Source organism: Sminthopsis crassicaudata, chromosome 3 (assembly GCF_048593235.1).
Source record: "Sminthopsis crassicaudata isolate SCR6 chromosome 3, ASM4859323v1, whole genome shotgun sequence".
NCBI classification, from domain to species: domain Eukaryota; kingdom Metazoa; phylum Chordata; class Mammalia; order Dasyuromorphia; family Dasyuridae; genus Sminthopsis; species Sminthopsis crassicaudata.
In genome coordinates, this window is record NC_133619.1 from 334,488,730 (window position 1) to 334,508,634 (window position 19,905).

A 19,905-nucleotide genomic window follows, 5' to 3' on the forward strand; every position below is an offset into this window, starting at 1 on the left:
GTAAGGATAGAACTCAGGAGAGGGATCAAAGTGGGATTATATGTCTGGGAATCACCTGCATAGAGATGATAATTGAACCCATGGGAACTGAGAGCATCACCAAGTGAAATAGTAAAAGAGAAAGAAAAGGACTGGAGGTAGAACCCCAGAGATATCCATAGTGAGTAGATTTAGTATGGGTGAAGATCCAGCAAAGGAGAATTATTATGTAGGTGTGAGAAAAACTAAGAGAGAAGAATGTCAAGAAAACCAGAAAAGAGAGAGTAACCAGTAACAAAAGGTGATCAAAGTCAAAGCGAGGTCAAGAAGGATGAGAACAGAGAAAAGCATATTACATTTGGCAATTAAGAGAGCACTGCAGAGGGATGAGTTCAAAGAAATTTGGGAAGATTAGTATGAGATGATGCAGAGTGAGGGGAGTAAAATCAGAACAATTTATACAATAATGTTGTAAAAGCAACCAACTCTGACAGACTTGTTAATGCAGCAAATGACTATGATTCTAATGCTTTGATGGTATAACTTGCTACCCACTTCCTAACAGAGAAGCGATACATTCAAGTTGCAGAATGAAATGAGAATTAGTGTGCTTGATTCCAAACATTTGTTATGAGAATTTTTCTTTCTTTCTTTTTCTTTTAAAATTAAGTAAGGTGTTAATTGAAAAGCCAAAGGAAATAGGAAAGGGGGGAGGGAGAAAGACAGACAGAGAAAGAGATCACTTTAGAAAGAGTGACTTAAGTTGAATAATGAAATTAGGAACCACGCTAGAGATAGTTAAAAAGAAAGTGAGAGAAGTAATGGTACCTTATGTATGTGGCTTTTTTGAAAAATTTAGATGAGAAAGGTCTAAGATCAAGTGAGAGGTTTTTAAGGCTAGGGGAGACATGTGTGTGTGTGTAGGCAGCATGGAAAGAGGGAGATTAAAGACTAGAGGATGTTGGAGGTGATGGTGGACACACTGTTAGTGGATATATGGAGGCCTTGGCAAGTATAAGGGCCACCTCAATAGCAGATAACGGAGTAAAGGAGGAAATAGAGAGAAAGAGCCTTGTTTCTAGAAGGCAGAATCTAGAAAAATGAATGAAAACTGTAAAATATAGATATAGATTAGGTGCAAGGAAAAACTTCCTATTCACGGGAGCAATTCAAAAAGGGAATCATTATGTTAGGAAAATAGCAGGCTCCCTCTTAATGAAAGGGGGAGAAGGGCCAACCCTGTGGCTGAAGTGGCCAATTTGCCACTGGCCCTAGCTCAGGGACATTAACAGGGAAAGACCTAAGAGACTGGTGCAGCACCAGCCCACAAGAAAGAGTTTTACCACTTTCTTCCACAATGAAGGGCTAAGCAATAGGCTCTTCCTGGTAAGCAAAGAGCTGAGCTTGACATCTATGATATCAACATAATCCTTAGGACCCTGATCCTTACTGCTTCCCAGAATTAGAATCCTCTTTTCTTTTTTTTTTTTTTTTTTTTTTTTTTTTTTTTTTTTTTTTTTTTTTAACTAGGATATAAACATTTTAAAGGGCAAGAAATGTCTGAGTTTTCAGTATGTATCCCCAGTGCTTATTAAGTGCATTTTCATGCATTTTTTTCATTCAGTGAAAGTATTCAAATGGAATCTGAGTGACCATTTGTTGGAGTTTATTATAAAAGCTTATCTTTTTCAGATCTAAATTGGACTAAACTACTGAATCTACTGAGTCCAACTCTGAGATCCAGTGACACTTTGACATTAGACCTTGGGAACTCAATTATGCAGAAACATAGTAGTCCCATCTCTGTTCCTAACCTCCTATGTGATTGAGATTGTCAGTTTAATTCTCTGGGTCTGTTTCCCATCTGAAAAACAGGTGTAGTTGGATAAAAATATCTTTGAGTTCCTTTATATTCTCTAAAATTCTTTTACTCTATAATTCTAATTAGGGATTTTAATTTATTTCTAATGTAATCAATTCTCTATTTCTATATCAATGGGGTAGAGGTAGTGCTAGTCAATTCAGCTAGCAATTAATTTTCTGAGGGCCTTCTTTGCATTAGGTGTTGTGTAAGAAGGAACAAAAGAAAGAGGAAAATAATAATACAAGACATTGTATAATACAGAAATTTATCAGCCTTAAAAAAAAAAAGCCTCTAAAAATCATATGGTTTTGGCTCTTTTTTCTCTTTCCTTCTTTTTCTTTCTTTGTTCCTTTCTTCTTTCTTTCCTTCCTTCCTTCCTTCTTTCATTCCTTTCTTCCTTCTTTCCTACCTCCCCCTCCATCCTTTTTCCCTCCCCCCTCCTTCCTTCTTTCCTTTCTTTTTCCTTAGTGGAAACATTTACCAATTTAGCTTCAGCTGATATCTTAATGAGTTTCCATTCTCTGAACACAAATGCATTAATGGCTGGGAGAAGGCAGCTATATGACTATGAAACACGGGATCTATGCCGATCCTTACCACATACTTTCTATTGGCATGGGTACTTAACATTCAAATATTCAATCAGACCACTGGAAGAATTATAACCTCATTACTGATTGAGTTCCAACATCGTGTGGGTCCCTATCAGTTTCTGCTTCTCCAAAGAGAAGCTGTCTGTCAGTATAATACTCTTAATCATCCAAAAAGAAATAACATATATCTGCTGATATAGATATAAATAAATATCTTTTTCAAGCCTCCAGTAAATACATTTGGAATTTAAAGGTGAGTATGCTTCTTATTTTTGATATAGAAAAACTAAAGAAGGGTTAATGAACTGAGACCACAACCTGGAAATTATGGAGGAAAGTAAACGCTCAAGGAATATTACTAAATCCATAAAAAAAAAATGATGAATATGACCAAATAATAAATGGTCATTGGATATGAACAGGCAGTTTTCAAAAAAATCAAAACTATCAATAGCCATATTTTTAAAAATGCTTTAAATTGTTATTAATTAGAAAAATATAAATTAAAACAACTCTAAAGTATCAGTACACATTTATCAGATTACCTGATATGATAGAAAGGGATATAATAAATGCTAGAGGGGATATGGAAAAATAGGACACATGCATTGTCACTGGAATTGTGAATAATTTGGACCTATACTCAAAGAATTATAAAACTGTGTATACCCTTTGATCTAGCAATACCACTAGTAGGTCTATAGACCAAAGAGATCAAAGAAAAAGGACCTATGTATACAAAAATATTTCTAGCAGCTCTTTGTATGATGACAAAAAAAAGTGGAAATTAAGGGGATGCCCATACATTGGGGAGTGAACAATTAAGCAAAGTTGTGATACATGATTCTGATAGAATACTATTGTGTATAAGAAATGAAAAGTAGGATGATTTCAGAAAAACCTGGAAATACTTAAATGAACTAATGCAAAATGAAAAGAACCGGTGTACACACTAAAAGCAATGATGATCAACTGTCAAAGACTTAGCTATTCTAACCAAAATTAAGACAATTCCAAAAGATTCACCAAGACAAATGTTATCTACATCCAGAGAAAAGACAGATGAACTCTGAGTACAGATTTAAATATATTTTTCATTTATTTTATTTTTCTTAATATTTTTTGTAATATGCCTAATATGGAAATACATTTTGCATGATTTTATGTGTATAATTGATATAAAATTTCTTGTCTTCTCAATGGCGAAAGGTAGGAAGGAGGAAAATAATTTGGAACTCAAAATTTTTAAAAATTTATCAAAGAATGAGCAAAAGAAAATAATTTTAACTACTATTTGTGATATGGAATGACACTTTTAGAGGAACGGGAAAGAATAACGAGGATAATTATGATGACGTAAAAACAAAAGACATCAATACAAACTTTTTTTAAAATTGAATACTCAAAGTCCAATTTTTTTTTGTACAGCAAAATAACTATATGGACATGTATACATATATTGTATTTAACATATACTTTAACACATAAAACATGTATTGGTCGACCTGCCATCTGGGGGAGGGGGTGGGGGGAAGAAAGGGAAAAACTGGAACAAAAGGTTTTGCAATTGTCAATGCTGAAAAATTACCCATGCATATATCTGGTAAATAAAAAGCTATAATAAAAAAAAATTAAAAATTGAATACTGTGTACTTATAATGACTACTGTTCAATCATTTCAGTCATATCTGATTCTTCTTGACCCCATTTGGGGTTTTCTTGGCAAAGATACTGGTATGATTTGCCATTTCCTTCTCCAACTCATTTGACAGATAAAGAAATTGAAGTAGATAGGATAAAGTGACTTGCCCAGGGTAACACAGCTGATAAGTATCAGAGGCCATATTTGCACTTCCTGATTCCAGGCCCAGCCCACTATCCATTACATCATCTAGCTTCTCTATAACTCAACCTAGCCCCAAAGAAAACACATAAGAATGTACTTGCAGAAGTAAAGGATCATAGATGTGGAATACTGCAAATACTATCAGACATGATTGATAGCTGTGTAATTTTGCTAAGCTATTTTATTTTCCCTTTTTTTTTAATTTTTTGAAGGGTAGGAGTAGGGGAGAGAAAGATACTGAGAAATGAATGTCATGTAAAAGCAAAAAATATACCCCTCCCCCAAAAAATTTTAAGTTGGCTTAGAACTAAAAATTCATCATAAATAAATGCAAACAGATTCTCTGGATGTGAATAATTGAACTGATTACAAAACATTTCCCTCTGAATAGCTTTGTCTGGTGACCACTAGTCCTCCAAAAGAAAGGACTAAAATCCTCAGAAGTCATTTCCTAAAGTTCCCCTCATATTCCCCCTGTACCTGATGGGCTTCCTCATGGAAGAGCTCCTGAACATGAGCAGCCTGTGGCATCCTTTACTGAATAAGGATCTGGAGGTCAAACTGTCCGGTGGTGGGCAGGGAGGCCAGTCTGAAGGGTAAATGTCCTGGGTCAGGCTAGTTTCCTCATTGTCTCCCCACCACACCAATATACACTATGTTACATCATCCCTCTTATAGCCTTGCTAATGATTAATGTCCTCCTTTCCCTCCAAACCCCTGATCCTTTACCCTTTCCCAAATACCTTTTCTTTAAAGTCCAACATGGGAGATCATGGGATACAATGGAAAGAGTATCAGATGTGGAATCCAAAAATTTAGGTTGGCCAAATCATTTAACCCCTCTGGACTTCAGTTTTCTCCTCTGTAAGCTAAGAGGATTGGATTAAATGACCCATAATGTTTCTTTCAGATGCAAATCTATGATCCTGTGATCATCTTACCTCCATGAAGTCCTCAATGACCACCCTTCTATCCCCCCTAGACAGAGGAGAATACACAAATACACACGCACATAAATGTGTATACATCTGTAGCATGTTTTCTTTCCCAATAGAATGTAAGTAAGCTTATTAGCAAGTGAGGATTGTCTTCTTTTTTGTATTTTATTCCAACTACCTAACACAGTGCCCCACATGCAGTAGATGCTAAGCAAATATATGGATGGATGGTCCAGTTCCTCATTATTTAATTCTATTTGCTCTTGTTTCTTTAAATACTCCATGCGTACCAGTCATCTCCCCAACTAGACAGCAAATTAACTCCTTAAGAAATGGAGACTTCTGCTTATAGTTCTTATATCTTTACTCAATATTTAGAGCACCGAGAGTAGTGTAGAAGACAGTCCTAGAACAGCTACTATTCCATGCAGCTAGATTGCTAAATATCTATTAAAGTAGCTGCTAGAAAAGCTGAAGGTGATGCATACAAACAGGCATATAAAGCCCTTATGTTTAATGAGCTCAAGACACCCTCCACTCCCTAGCCGGGTAAGATAAGGTGCAAAGAAGGTTTGGAAGAGGGAAAGAAAGGGCTGGTTTAAAGAGGAGTCCAATCTTAAGTAAAGTACACTGGCTGCAGCCGAGAGGAAGTAGTGAAGCAGAAGAGAGAAAAAGGACACCCCCTCCTTTTAGAGAGTAAAGGTTCCAATATCAGAATATAACCTGGAGGTTCCACTCTCCAAATAGGGAAGAGTACAATCCAATTGACTAGTGGCCCTGTTTTAAAGTGTTAAGAATCTGAAGATGTGATAGTTAACCCCCCAAAATGAAATCATGATAATGATTTTAATGAAGGGGTTTTTCTTTTTTCCTCCAGATGTGCCTTCTTGTATGGTGAGCTCCCTAGAAGAAAACCCTCTTCTCGCACACAGGCAGAGAAGCGACTTTTATAAGAGTTGCCTGGAGTACTGAGAGGATAAATGACTTTCCTAGAAGCACAGGGACAGTATGCGTCAAAGGTGGTCCTGGCTCTGAGGCCAGTTCGCCAAGTACTAAACCACCCAGCTTCTCAATGCAGGGGAGATACAAGCTGAGAAATTTACTTGTCCGGCTGATAGCTGGGGGTGCTGAGCATCCCTGCTGGGGAAACCCGTGCCCCAGAATGCTCTCCTTCTAGCTGGAGGAGCTTACTGATTGGAATGGGAAAAACTTGGGGGCAGGTGTGAGTAGGGGCTACAGGGATAGGAGAGTGCGACCCACATAAAACTTTCAGGAGAAGGGCAGCCAGGTGTGCAGAACGCCCTTCTTTCTTCCATCCCTGTACCAAAATGAGATTGATTTTCCCTAAACCATATGCTCATTCCCATTTCTTGAGTTCTCACCCAGTTTTGTCTTTGAGGCACAGCCAGGGACCCTGAGTCTCTAATGCAGAACTTTATTTATTTCCTATTCTCACCCTTAGAATTAGCATCCCCCGCCCTCTATAAAAATAAGGATCCAGCCCCCTGAATTCCGGCATTCAGACGTAGCCGGGAAGCTTCTCTCGTCTCTTTCGGCCGCATTACATCTCCGGACTCCGCCAGGGGCATCTTCTCCTTTCTAACACAGTAACAAGGGCGTGGGCTGGGGGCGTGGGGGGAGAAAGAAGGTGGCTGAGAGGGGAAGAAACATGATATATCCCCCTTCCCAATCTTTCCTTTACATCTAAAAGAACTTCTTTTTTATAGCGCAGAGAAGAGCAGAATAAGGCGTGGCACTGAAAGACCCCAGCCCCAAACGCATCCCAATCCATTCATCCCCCTCACCTGTCCCCTCCGTAGTCCAGATCCTCAGCCCCTCCTCTACCTACCCCGCCGGCAGGTAACCGATCCTCCCTCAGCCAGTCTGACTAGTTCAAAACTTCTGGGCTAGCCCAGCCCCCGCCACGTGGCCCTGCCGCGCCTCTAGCTCCGGTTTGCTCCACCCTTAGGGCTGGGGTGAAGCAGTAATCAACTGGCATTTAGATAGCCTTTAAAGTTTGCTATGGAGCCTTAGGTCCTCATGAGTGCCCTGGGAGGTGGGCGCTATTATTCCCATTTTGCATTAGAGTACCTGAGGCTGGGAAAACGTGACTTCTTCAGGGTTAAATTAAATTAATTAAATTAACCAAAAATGACTTTTAAAAAAATAACTTCATTGACTTTCAATCCTGAATCAAACGCTTCTTTAAATTTAGGCTCTTCCCATCTACCAGTTTGCAAATGGATAGTTTTCTGGAGATGGTCTCAACATAAAAAGAAAGGGGATTCAAAAGGACAGGTGTATCTTTGGGGTAGAAGAATTTATATAAATTCCAGAGAAAATTGATTATTTATTTTGAAAATGATTTGCTGAAGTAAAGATTAGGGAGCAGAGTGGAGAATAGATCTCTTTTCTTATTCTAATTTTCTTAGGCAGGTAGCAAATGTGCTTTATGCAAAATATAGTGGGAAGATGGGGAAGACAGCTTGTGGTGACAAGTTACATCGGTAGAAAGTGTCAGAGCTGGGATATGAATCCAGGTCCTTTAATCCAAATCCGGTGCGCTTTCTAATATGCCATAGTTATTTCTTTTCAGAGGGATTCTGTATATGGTACAATGGACCATTCAGAAAAACTGATACTTTACTTATTGGAGTATGAAGAAGTAGGATATCTTTCCCCACCTCTGTTTCCCACAGAAATGTACTTAAGAGACCTCTTTTCCCACTTCCTTCCTTCCAGCTGCCTAACAAAGAAGTAAAGTACCAGTTGAAGAAGTCTCAGGTTTGATCACACTGGATTTGGAGATGAAAGACCAGGTTCAAAATCTGCCTCTTACTATCCATGACCTTAAAGACACTGGCCCACTCTGTTTCTTCTTTGTTAAATCTGATGGCCTAAACTATCCTTCCACTGCTAAATCTATGGTGTCAGATATAGTTCAGAAGACATCTTTTATGGCTACAACCATCCTCCATTCAAAATCTTCTCTGAGAGACTGCTGGGCACGGGAATGCAGCAAAGAACAGTCCCTGCTTAGGGACTGTGTGGAGAGGGTGTTGTCCACAGCTGTCATGTACACCCAACTCCTGTTAGACAGGTTTCTCTCTCAGGATCTTAGCTATTTGTTGACATTGGTTAGTTGCCCTCCAGGAGCACAAAACCATTTTCCACTTAACATCTGCCAGCACCTGACAGGTAGCTAGCTTGGATAAAGACTTCAATTTATTAACAGGGCAGGGCTAGAGTCTTGAGTTTCTCTTGCCAAATAACACTTAGGACAATGACCCTGATCCATAGCCGTGGCAGAATGTTTAGCCTATAGCCAAGTCATCTACACCTTTCATTTGACCTTAGCTAGAACAGTTCCCCATTACCAGAGGAAACAAATGATTGTGTATGGCTAAGAACCATGCTAAATGATTAACAACTGGCTCTCTGGGGGGAGAAGGGAGGAAATATGACACATTTTTTAGTTTAACCTGCATTATCATCGTTACCCTCCATCAGTTTCTTAAGTCTAGACACTCAGCAAAACAATAAATCAAATCCTGGGTTTCCAGGTTTCTTTTGGGTGACTTCCAAGGCATAAATACTCACATGGAAAATTTAACAATTGCTTACATATATCCCTTATTAAAACCTTAGATTTATAAAACAACTCATCAACCCTGAGATCTAAAGAGAGGGAATCTCCCTCGCTAAGTTTCTAAAAACTGAATTTTCTTGGAGGCTTCTAAATTTTTTCCAGGCCATTGTTCCAATCCTCACATACCCCACTCCTTTCAAAAGCTTTTCTATATTGTATGGAGAGAGTGAAGGTTTCCCAACCAGTCTATTATATATGACTGTGGGATTTGAAAATCACATACCTTCAAAGGATATGAACAGATAATTTTCAGATGAAGAAATTGAAACTATTTGTAGCCACCTGAAAAGATACTCCAATTCACTATTGGTCAGAGAAATACAAATTAAGACAACTTTAAGATACCACTACACACCTATCAGATTGCCTAAGATGACAGGAAAAGATGACAAATGTTGGAGGGGACACTGATACATTGTTGAATACATCCAGCCATTCTGGAGAGCAATTTGGAACTATGCTCAAAAAGTTATCAAACTGTGCGTATCCTTTGAACCAGCAGTGTTGCTACTGGGATTAGATCCCAAAGAGATCTTAAAGAAGGGAAAGGGAACCACATGGGTAAAAATGTTTGTGGCAGCCCTCTTTGTAGTGACCAGAAACTGGAAACTGAGTGGATGCCCATCAATTGGAGAATGGATGAATAAATTGTGGTATATGAATATTATGGAATATTATTGTTCTGTAAGAAATGATCAGCAGGATGATTTCAGAGAGGCCTGGAGAGACTTACATGAACTGATGCTGAGTGAAGTAAGTAGAACCAGGAGATTATACATGGCAACAAGACTATACAATGATCAATTCTGATGGATGTGGCTCTCTTCATTATTGAGATTCAAACCAGTTCCATTTGTGTGGTGATGAAAAGAGCCATCTATACTCAGACAGAGCCGTGGACCACAACATAACATTCTCACTCTCTCTTGTTATTTGCTTGCATTGTGTTTTCTTTCTCAGTTTTTTTTTCTTCCTTCTTGATCTGATTTTTCTTATGCAACAAGATAATTGTATAGATATGTATACATATATTGGATCTGACATATTTAACATGTATTGGACTACCTGCCAGCTAGGGAAGGGGGTGTGGGAAAGAAGGGGAAAATTTGCAACAAAATGTTATGCAAGGGTCAATGTTGGAAAAATGACCCATACATATGCTCTGTAAATAAAAAGCTTTAATTAATAATAATAATAAAAGAAAATCAAAGATCTTGAGAGTTCTAAGAGACCTTAGAGATAATCTAATCCAGTTCCCTTCTTTCTCTTAGAAGGAAACTAGGAAGAGAGAGGTGAAGTGATACATCTACTCAGGGGTAGAATTGAGCTAGGGACCACAATCTCCTGATTTTTATTCTATTATAGTGACTGACTAGGCCTCTATGACTCACTTCTCCATGAACACATTTACTCCCAATATGTTTATAGAATATTATATAAATAGCTTTCCATGTAATTTAGTTTGTTCTGTGAATCAATCAATAAGTATTTTCTTGAATGTCTATTTGCCAAAGACTGTGGTCACAATGGGCATGCAGACATCTTTTAGACAGCTAAGTGGCACAGTAGAGAGCATGCTGGGGCCTGGAGTCAGAAAGACAATTCAAAATCTACTGACACTTAACTGTGTAATCCTGAACAAGTAATTTAACTTTTATCTCAGTTTTCTCATCTGCAAAATGGGGATAATAATTGCATCTGCCTCTCAAGTTTATTGTGAGGATCAAATGAGATAATACCTGTAAAGCAAAGTACTTTGAAAACCTTCAAGGGATAATGGAAATACCTGTTATTTAAAGACAAATCTGTCTCTGGTCCTCAAGTTTACATTTTATTGAGAGAAATAACATATAAGTAAAATGCGAAATACAAAATTCATACAATTGTGGGGGGGGATTAGGGCACACTATCAGCTGGGCAATATGGAAAGATACATGAAGAAGCAGTGCTTAAACTGAGTTTTTAAAAAACTGCCAATTTAGAGATCTTAAGAGATAGAGGTGATAAGAGTGGGAGATACACAAAAGCATAGAGAGAGGAAAAAGAATGTCACATATAAGGAACAACAAATAAGTTATTTGGCCTCCATTATAAAGTTTATGAAGGGGAAGAATATGTTATGAACCTGCAAAGCTAAATCAGACCAGAGAGTAAAAGGGCTGACATGTGACATAGGGGAGTATGTGTTTGACCCTAAGGGAAAGAGGGACTCATTGGACATTTGGAGGCAGGTGGGTTTCACTGTCAGACATTAGAAAGACTAAAAAGCAACTTTTGCTCTTCTCTTTTTCTATCTCTAGTGCTTAGCACAATGACTGGCTAATAGAAGACAATAAATACTGATTGATTGATTATATTAAGGAAGGAGAATCAAGGCAGGGAGACCAGTTAAGAGGCTATGGCAACTACAAGCAAGAAGAGAGGGGATGAAGGTATGAGCAAGAGTAGTGGCTGTGTGAAGGGAGAAAGGATTTGATGTGAGAGATATAAAGCCAGGATTCACACGAGTTATCCATTGACTGAACAAAGAAAATGAAGTAGAAACCCATGAGGTTCACAACATGAGTGCCTAGAAAGTTAAAGCTTCCCTCAAGTAGGTCCAGGAGAAAGCATGAGCTATTTTGGATGTGCTGAAGACACGCATCTATAAAATATCCCACTGGGAACAGCCAAAAGTCATTAGTGCAGAAGTGGAGTTCACTGGAACATGGACTAGATAAATACTTCTGGAAGTCATCTGACTACAGGTGATAAATGTACCAGGATCACCAAGAGAAAGGACTTAAAGTAAAGAAGAGAATTCAGAATAAGAGTCGTGGGAATGACTGATGAATCTACTAAGGAGACGGTAGAGAAGCCAAAGAGGCAAGAGCATCAGGAAGGGGGAAAGGAATGAGCATTTATTAAGTGCCTACTATGTGCCAGGCAGTGTGCTAAGCACTTTTATGAATATTTTCTCATTTAGTCCTCACAATATCCCAGAATAGTAGTACTTCTCCTACTGGGCTCCCCAATTTACCCTTGAGGAACCTGAGGCAAATAGGCATTAAGCGACTTGTTTAGGGTCACATAGCAAGTAAGTGTCTGAGAGTACTATCACAAAACCCAGACCACAGAGAATGTGATAATTAACTAGGGAAGACTAATAGAGCTGCTTCAAAACAGAGAGGAGCTGATTTGAAGTTATTCTTGCTGTTCTCACTCTTTGTGACCCCATTTGGGGTTTTCCTGGCAAAGATATAGGAGTGGTTTATTATTTCCTTCTCCAGAACATTTTACAGATGAGGAAACTGAGGCAGACAGGGTTAGGTAACTTATACAGGGTCACACAGCACTTTCTCCACTGTACTACCTAGCTGTCATGAAAACCAATATTACTTACAAAAATAATAAATTTGGGCTAACAGTTCTTGCCATTACATTTTTTCCTCACACTTCCTTCCATATGTTCCTTTTAAGATATATCTATACTTACAGAGGTCTTTATTAGATATCACATTTCAATCTGGAAGGGACTTATTTAGGGAATCATTTATCTTAATAATAAACTTTCATTTTATAGATGAGAGTTTATACATAACTTTTTAAGGGAATACTCAGAATGACATATAATAATGCCACAGACAATATAGAATACATTCAGACAGAAATGCCAAAGCATTCTTCAGGGTTCAAACCTGACTATGCCCTCTGGTCCTTCCATCTCAGTGCTCTTGAAGGCCAGTAACCCTGCTCTTGTTTCACTGGCACCCATCTTCCCCTAATCTTATTCAACTTTGCATCTCTCTCTACTCAGAAAATCTCTGTTCCACTAGTTTTCCTCCTGTTCATCCTGCCTTTCTGAATTCTCTGAACAGCTATGCATTATTTCTAATCTCTGCCTCTTCTGTGCCTGCTCGTGTCCTGCTAAATGTGCTGAAGGAAGTCATAATACTATGATTGCTCCACACAGATTTGCATTATTTAAACCATTAAAAATTTATGTTTTCTAAGTTCAACCAATAAGCACTGAGATGAGTATTAGGCCTGGAGTCAGGAATACATACTCCTTAGTTCAAATCTGGCCTCAGACACTATCTGATCCTGGGCAACTCACTTAACCCTGTTTGGCTCAAGTTCCTCACTTATAAAACGATCTGGAGAAGTAATAAAGCATTAATTTATCTTTACCAATAAAATCCAAATGGGTTGAAGAGCTGGACATGATCGAAAAACAAATGAATCACAACATGGAAATAATAGCACCTATTGCCCAACGTTCTCGTGAAGATCAAACGAAATACCTGTAAAGTGCTTTGAAAATATTAAAGCACTATATAATGCTAACTACTCTTATTCTTATTATCTTAGAATTCCTAACCAACTAAGAGGCAGAAAATCATAATTAACTGAGGCAGCAAAACATGCTGAGGGGGCGGACAGGAGACAGCATGTGCCAGGCAAGTTGAACCGTCCTCTTTTCAGAATTCAATGGAGATTGCCCAGAAAACTCCAAACCCAAGATTTGGAAATAGGGTTGGTCACAAGAACACCGGCCCTGCTTCTAACAAAGACTATCACTTAGGAGAAAAATCACTAGGAAGTGGATCTACCTTTTTTGGCACTACCATCAACTATTAACCAAATGCCAAAGACTGGCTAGCAAGCTAAGAGATGCAGCATCCCCAAATCACCCGACTACTTCTCATAGACATCATCCCTGAGATAGATAGATAGTGCCTGGCATCTGCTCCTGCATATTCTACAGTCAGAGCTCCTGAAGACCCAGAAAAGAAAGTTGTGGCCATGAAAATCTTTGGCACTTAAAAAACTGATGACATTAAAAATGGGGTATTATCTGCTTTGCTAATGTATCTTATGATCTATCAATCTTATTTAAAACTTCCTGTATTGTTTTCCCCTTTAGAATAAGACCTCCTTGACAACAGGGACCATTTTCTGTTTGTATCCCCAAGACTTACCACAGTGCTTTGTACTAGATACTTATGCACTTACTGAAAATAAAGCACTTAAATTATTTTTTAACCCATCCAACTCCTAGGGGAAGTCTTCCTTGATCTCTCTAGTTAAGTCATTTTTGCCCCTTTCCATGCATGTACTTTTTTTATATCTTGTATCTTCCCAGGAAGCTCCTTTAGGGCAGGCATTGTTTTTCCTTTGATTATATCCCATTGGATTTATGTCCTGCTCAAGGTGGGAATTTCCTTCAATGAAGCAGTTCACAATCCCTTTATGAGGGAAGAGGGAGGGAGTAAACATATATTAAGCACTTAATATATACCAGGCCCTGTGCAAAGCATAACAGTTGATCTAATGGCATGACTGCACATTAAAAGTGCTTAATAAATGCCTGCTCTACATTCCCTTGTGTATTTATTTAAATGCTTTGTTTTATTTTCGATTTCTTTCCTTTTTTGTCTTCCCAATTTAAGTCAGAGAAGCTTTATAAATAACGTAGTTGAATCCATATTCCATGCATGAATTCCTGCCTCAAACAAGTGGTTATCCTGCTTTAGCACAAACATGGCCAGTACCAGGAAGGGCACTCCCTAAGAATAATAAATAATGAAAGAGCAGTCATTACTTCATTATATATATTCCATGAACTTGTATTACCCATCTTTCCTTGATCTTACTATCCAACATCTCCTCTAGATAGTCATTCACAGGACTATTCAATTACTTTTCCTTCAAAGAATTCAGTCTTTCCCTTCCTTTTTCCAATTGTCCTCTCAAAATAACTGTACCCATCTTTTTTCTCTTAGTCCTAGAGCATTTGGGTTGTCTTAATTCTAAGCAACCAGGTGGTACAATGGATAAAGTGTTTGATGTGTAGGTAGACCTGGATTCAAATCCAGACACAGACACTTACTAGCTGTCTACTGCTGGGTGACTAATTTTTTAATTTCTGTCAAACTATTTTTCCATCTGCAAAATGAAGATAATACTACTTCCTACTTCCCAGGATTGCTGATCAACTCAGATAATAACTGTAAAATACTTTGTAAACCTTGAAATGCTATTATCATCTTCTCAAGCTGGGTATAGTTGTTCAGAGCACTGAGTTTGGAATCAGGAAGACTCATCTGGATGAATTTAAATCCAGCTTCAGACATTTATTAGTTATGTGTCTTGAGCAAGTCACTTCACCTTGTTTGCCTCAGTTTCCTCATCTGTAAAATGAGCTAGAGAAGGACATGACAAACCGTGCCAATACCCCTGCCAAGAAAACCCCTGATGACTCATGAAAATGACTCTTAAAAGTCAGACATGACTGAAACAAGTGAACAACAGTTGTTCAGGATAGCACAGAACAAATCGTAATCTCCTTGAATTACCTAAATTCAGAGTAGACGTTCTGAATTAATTAATTCTGACAAAACACTTTGTGAACTTGGACTAATGCATTCTTCTCCATGTTAAACCTGCCCAAATAGAAAAGGGTCAAGTAAATATCTGAGTAGAAGGGAAAGATTTGTCAGAATTGTTTGGGGAATGTTCCCTTCTACTCAGATATTTACTCAATTTGGGAATATAAAGTCTATTCTAAGGGAAAAGTTTATAGGATCTTATAAAAAGTGAAATGAGCAGAACCAGAAAAACAGACAAATGACAAAATCAATGGAAAAGACTAAAAAATTGAAACTGTTATAGAGACTATGATGAAATAGAGATAAGGCCACCCTAATTTCCTTGCAGAGATAGAGGGTTTTATAAGTGTGTAATTCTACATTTGTTCTCAGACTCAATTTGTTGATAGGTTTTGCTGAATTATTTCCCCCCCTTTTAAATTTATTTTTGTTAGTTGTGATCCTGGACAAGTCACTTTATTTCTACCTGTTTTCTGGACTTTAAAATGGGAATAACAACAACCCCTTCTCCTCAAAGGATTGTTGTGAGGATGAAATGAGATGGTATTTGTAAAGCACTGTATAAATGATAGCTACTTTAAAGACTACTATTACTATAGCTTCTTTTATAATTACTAGTATGAGCAGATCTTAACTCACAGGATTGTTTGAAGAATAGGGCTTTGTAAACTTTCAGTTTCTATATAAATCTGAGTTTCTTACTGCTATTACTATTTTTGTAAAGTTTATACAACATTACAAAACATTTTATTTATTTATTATGATATATTTATATTATTTATATAATATATATTATATATTTATTTATACAAAACATTTGATTCTGGGGGGGAAATCAAAACCTTGCTATGAGAATGATGAAGAAAAAAAAGAAAGTATTGAGGAAAGCTGTGTGGTACAGAATAAAAGGCTCTGAATAGTCCTACCAAATCAGTACCTGGTCACAATTATGACCAAATAACAGGTTGAGATTTTATAACAAAACTCAGGAAAGGGAATAGTATTCTTGGATACGATTTTTCATAACATTTGCCTCATTTGTGAAAAATAAGGGAGTTGGTCTTTATCCCTATACTCCACAGAGCTCAGAGACAGAGTAGGAAGGATTCCTATGCATAAAATTATTTATAGTAACATATTTTTTATTGTAGCAAAACCTGGAAACAAAGTTGGTATCCAACTGGGAAACAGCTGAACAAACTTAACATGTGAATATGATGGAATGTGCTCAAGCAACAAGAAATGATGAGTACAAAGAATTCGGAGAAACTTTAAAAGATTTGTATGAGCTGATGAAAAGTAACCTGGGACAACACCAGAATAGATATATAATGGCTATAATAATTTAAAGAGAAACATCTTTGCAAGACTTCAGAACTATGATAAAAAAAAAAAAAAATTGATGAAGTTTGCTCCCCAAAGCTTGGCAGAGGCAGAGTGGAGTGGTAGGATTAGAGGTGAACAATGAGACAAGGACGGTATATTGATTTCTTTTATTTGACTCTTCTTAAATTACTATTGTTTTTAAAACAAGGGAGAGCTTGATCTAGGAGAGGGAAGCTAAATTAGTGGGAAAGATACAAAGAAAAAATTATTTCAAAATAAAAAATTGCAGAAGACCTTAAGAGGACAATTTTTTTTTTTACTACTTTATTAAATTTAGAATGTACTAAAAAAAAAAAAAACAACTGTTCTAAAAGTTATTAACATCTCTACTATGTTTCAAAAAAAAAAATTTTTTTTTTGTTCTCTGCATCCTGGAACATTTGTATTTGTTAATACTTAAATTCACAAAAACAAAATTATTTTTTAAAAAAGGGGGCATCAGACTAGATGATCTCTAAGGTGCCTTCGGTACTAACAATCTATTGGTATATAATTTTATTGTTGCAGAAATGAAGAACACCTTCCCCATTAAAGTTGGGATCACTCATTGAGAACAAAGAGTAGTTGGATTGCCACCACCAAAATAAATAAAAGAGCACTGAATAAGGTCCACCTTTTATCATGTGGCTTTGTGATCTTAGATAAATCACTTCCCTTTCTTAGGTCCTTTTTTTTTCCATTGTAATTTATTCTCAAGAGCTTTTTTTGTTTGGTTGGTTTTTTTACATTCTTAGGATTTGTTAAATTTTAAATGATTATAAGTAAATTGCTTTCCTTCCCAAGATTGAGTAGAAAAAAAGTGCATATATGCATTAAAAATATGCAGGTTTGAAACTGAATAAACTACACACATCTCTTTCTTAAAAACTTTGTCAAGACAGAATCAGCTACACCTAGAGAAGGAACACTGGGAAATGAGTGTAAACTGTTACTATTTTTTGTTTTTCTCCCGAGGTTATTTCTACCTTCTGAATCCAATTCTTCCGGTGAAACAAGAAATTTGTTTCTGCACACATATATTTTATCTAGCATATACTATAACATACTTAACATGTATGGGACTGCCTGCCATCTAGGGGAGGGGGTGGAGAGAAGGAGGGGAAAATTCAGAACAGAAGTGAGTACAAGGGACAATGCTGTAAAAAATTACCCATGCATATGTCCTGTCAAAAAAATATATAATTATGCATACCGGGGCAGCTAGATGGCGCAGTGGATAGAGCACCAGCCTTGAATTCAGGAGGACCCGAGTTCAAATCTGGTCTCAGACACTTAACACTTCCTAGATGTGTGACCCTGGGCAAGTCACCTAACCCCAGCTTCAAAAACAAAAAACAAAAAACAAAACGTTGTCAAGAAAGTAACTGAGATCTGATCTATCTGTGACCTTCTGGATTCCTAGCAAGATGTACAACTGATTTTGTTACAGATAAAAGATATCACATGCTTTTCTTCCCTTTCACTGTGTAAAGTTAGTTGTTTTTTAACTTTTAAAATACACATTTCTTTGTGAATCATATTGGGAGAGAAATATCAGAACAAAAGGGAAAAACCAGGAGAGGAAAAAAAGAACAACAAGAAGTGAAGATACCATGTGTTGATTTACATTCAGTCTCCATAGTTCTTTTTCTGATTGCAGATGGCATTTTCCATCCAAAGTCTGTTGGGATTGTTTTGGATCACTGAACCATTGAGAAGAACCAAGTCTTTCATAATTGATCATCACATATTCTTTCTGTTATTGGGTACAATGTATTCCTGGTTCTGCTTGTTTCATTCAGCATCAGTTCACATAAATCTTTCTAAGTATTCTTTTCCAAATAAAACAACTAGTAGCTCTGATAGTCTACTATTTTATAAGAACTGAAGGAAAGAAACTTGGGTGGAGAAGAGCTCCATAGCCAAGTATAGCCTTCCATTTGTAATCTGGGAGAGATGACAATGAATATGGCTCTCCCACTGGGTCCCTGACCAAGAATTGGGATGTTTCTCCAACAGCTAATCTGATTTGCAAATCTTTTTTAAAAGAGCAAGAAAATGAGTGTATTGCGCACTTGTATGTGTGTGCATGTGCATATGTGGGCACGTGTGTGCATTTGCCCAAGTATGTCTGCATATGTGCATGTTTTTGTATGCATCTGCATGTATTATATGCGTGTGTGTATGAATGAGAAATATAAGAAGACCCCTTTTTTTAGGAGGAAAAAAGCAGATTATTAAGAACTTTGATTACCAGGGGATTTTCTATTTGATCCTGGATATGATCCTGGTCTTTACTGAATAGATGGGTACAGAATTTCTCATAGGAAGATCACTTGGATAGCTAAATGGAAGATCGATGGCTGGAATAGGAGAGTCTTATGACAGGAACAATCACCAGTGGGCTAGTGCAATAGTTCAAAGGTGGAATGATAAGAGGGTAGTGAGTGGTGGTAGTGTCAGAGGAAAGGCTGCAAAGACATAACTGTGGATATGGAGAATGGGAGTGAAGAGTTCAGGATGACAACTAGGTTGCAAGCTTTGGAATAGTGGTGCCTTTTACGAGTAATAAAAAAGTTTAGAAAGGGTGAAGGTCTGGAGAGGATAATAAATTCAAACTTGTCTACTGGACATCTTAATTGGCAGTTGGAGACTCAAAACTGCAGATCAATAGAGAATTTAGAACTATATAAGTAGATTAGAGAATCCTCAGGAAAGAGATAATAAATAAATTTGTGGGAGCTGATGAGATCATCAAGCGAAACAGAATTGTGAGAGGAAAGGGTCCAGGATAGAACCCTATGAATACCCACTGTTACCACACAGCAAAGGATATAAACATACAGTTCTCAAAGGAAGAAATCCAAGTTTATGAAACAAAAATGCTCCTAATCACTAATAACTAAAATAAATGCAAATTAAAGTCATAGAGGGTCAACCAACCTCATTCCCTTTAGACTGGCAAAGATGACAAAAAAGGAAATACAAAAGTTGGAAAATAGGAAGATTAATGCTGTCTTTGATGGAACTATAAATTGATCCAGGTACACTGGAAAACAACTGGAACTATATACAAAAGGGCATTAAACTGGCTATAAAGAGAATATAAATAGGTAAGCTTTCATTATGGATTTAATCAGGTAGGCAATAAGATGACACTAGATTTTCTGCAGCTGGAAAGTAACAATATCAAAACACTATTTTAACAAGATTACTCTGACAATGCTGTACAGAATACACTGAAAGGGGGAGATGGAAATGACAGGCAGAGTTATGAAATGAACCAGGCATAAAGTAAAG

General features: G+C 37.3%; 1 protein-coding gene across 5 annotated transcripts in view; it reads right to left on the bottom strand.

Annotated features, from left to right (window-relative positions):
• The window catches only part of SLC12A8 (solute carrier family 12 member 8), a 161,108-nt gene extending 153,993 nt beyond the window's left edge, over window positions 1–7,115 (bottom strand). Inside the window, exons 1-3 of one of the 5 annotated variants that reach the window (XM_074301454.1) lie at window positions 7,026–7,099; window positions 5,026–5,151; window positions 4,763–4,871 (exon numbers count right to left, since the gene is read on the bottom strand). In XM_074301454.1, the coding sequence (XP_074157555.1) occupies window positions 4,763–4,813 (51 nt within the window). In that variant the 5' untranslated portion in view covers window positions 4,814–4,871; window positions 5,026–5,151; window positions 7,026–7,099. Of the gene's footprint in view, window positions 1–4,762; window positions 4,872–5,025; window positions 5,152–7,025 lie in introns of those variants that run through there. The other 4 variants (XM_074301455.1, XM_074301452.1, XM_074301456.1 and 1 more) reach the window with 4 other exon arrangements.
• Window positions 7,116–19,905: the final 12,790 nt, after the last annotated feature.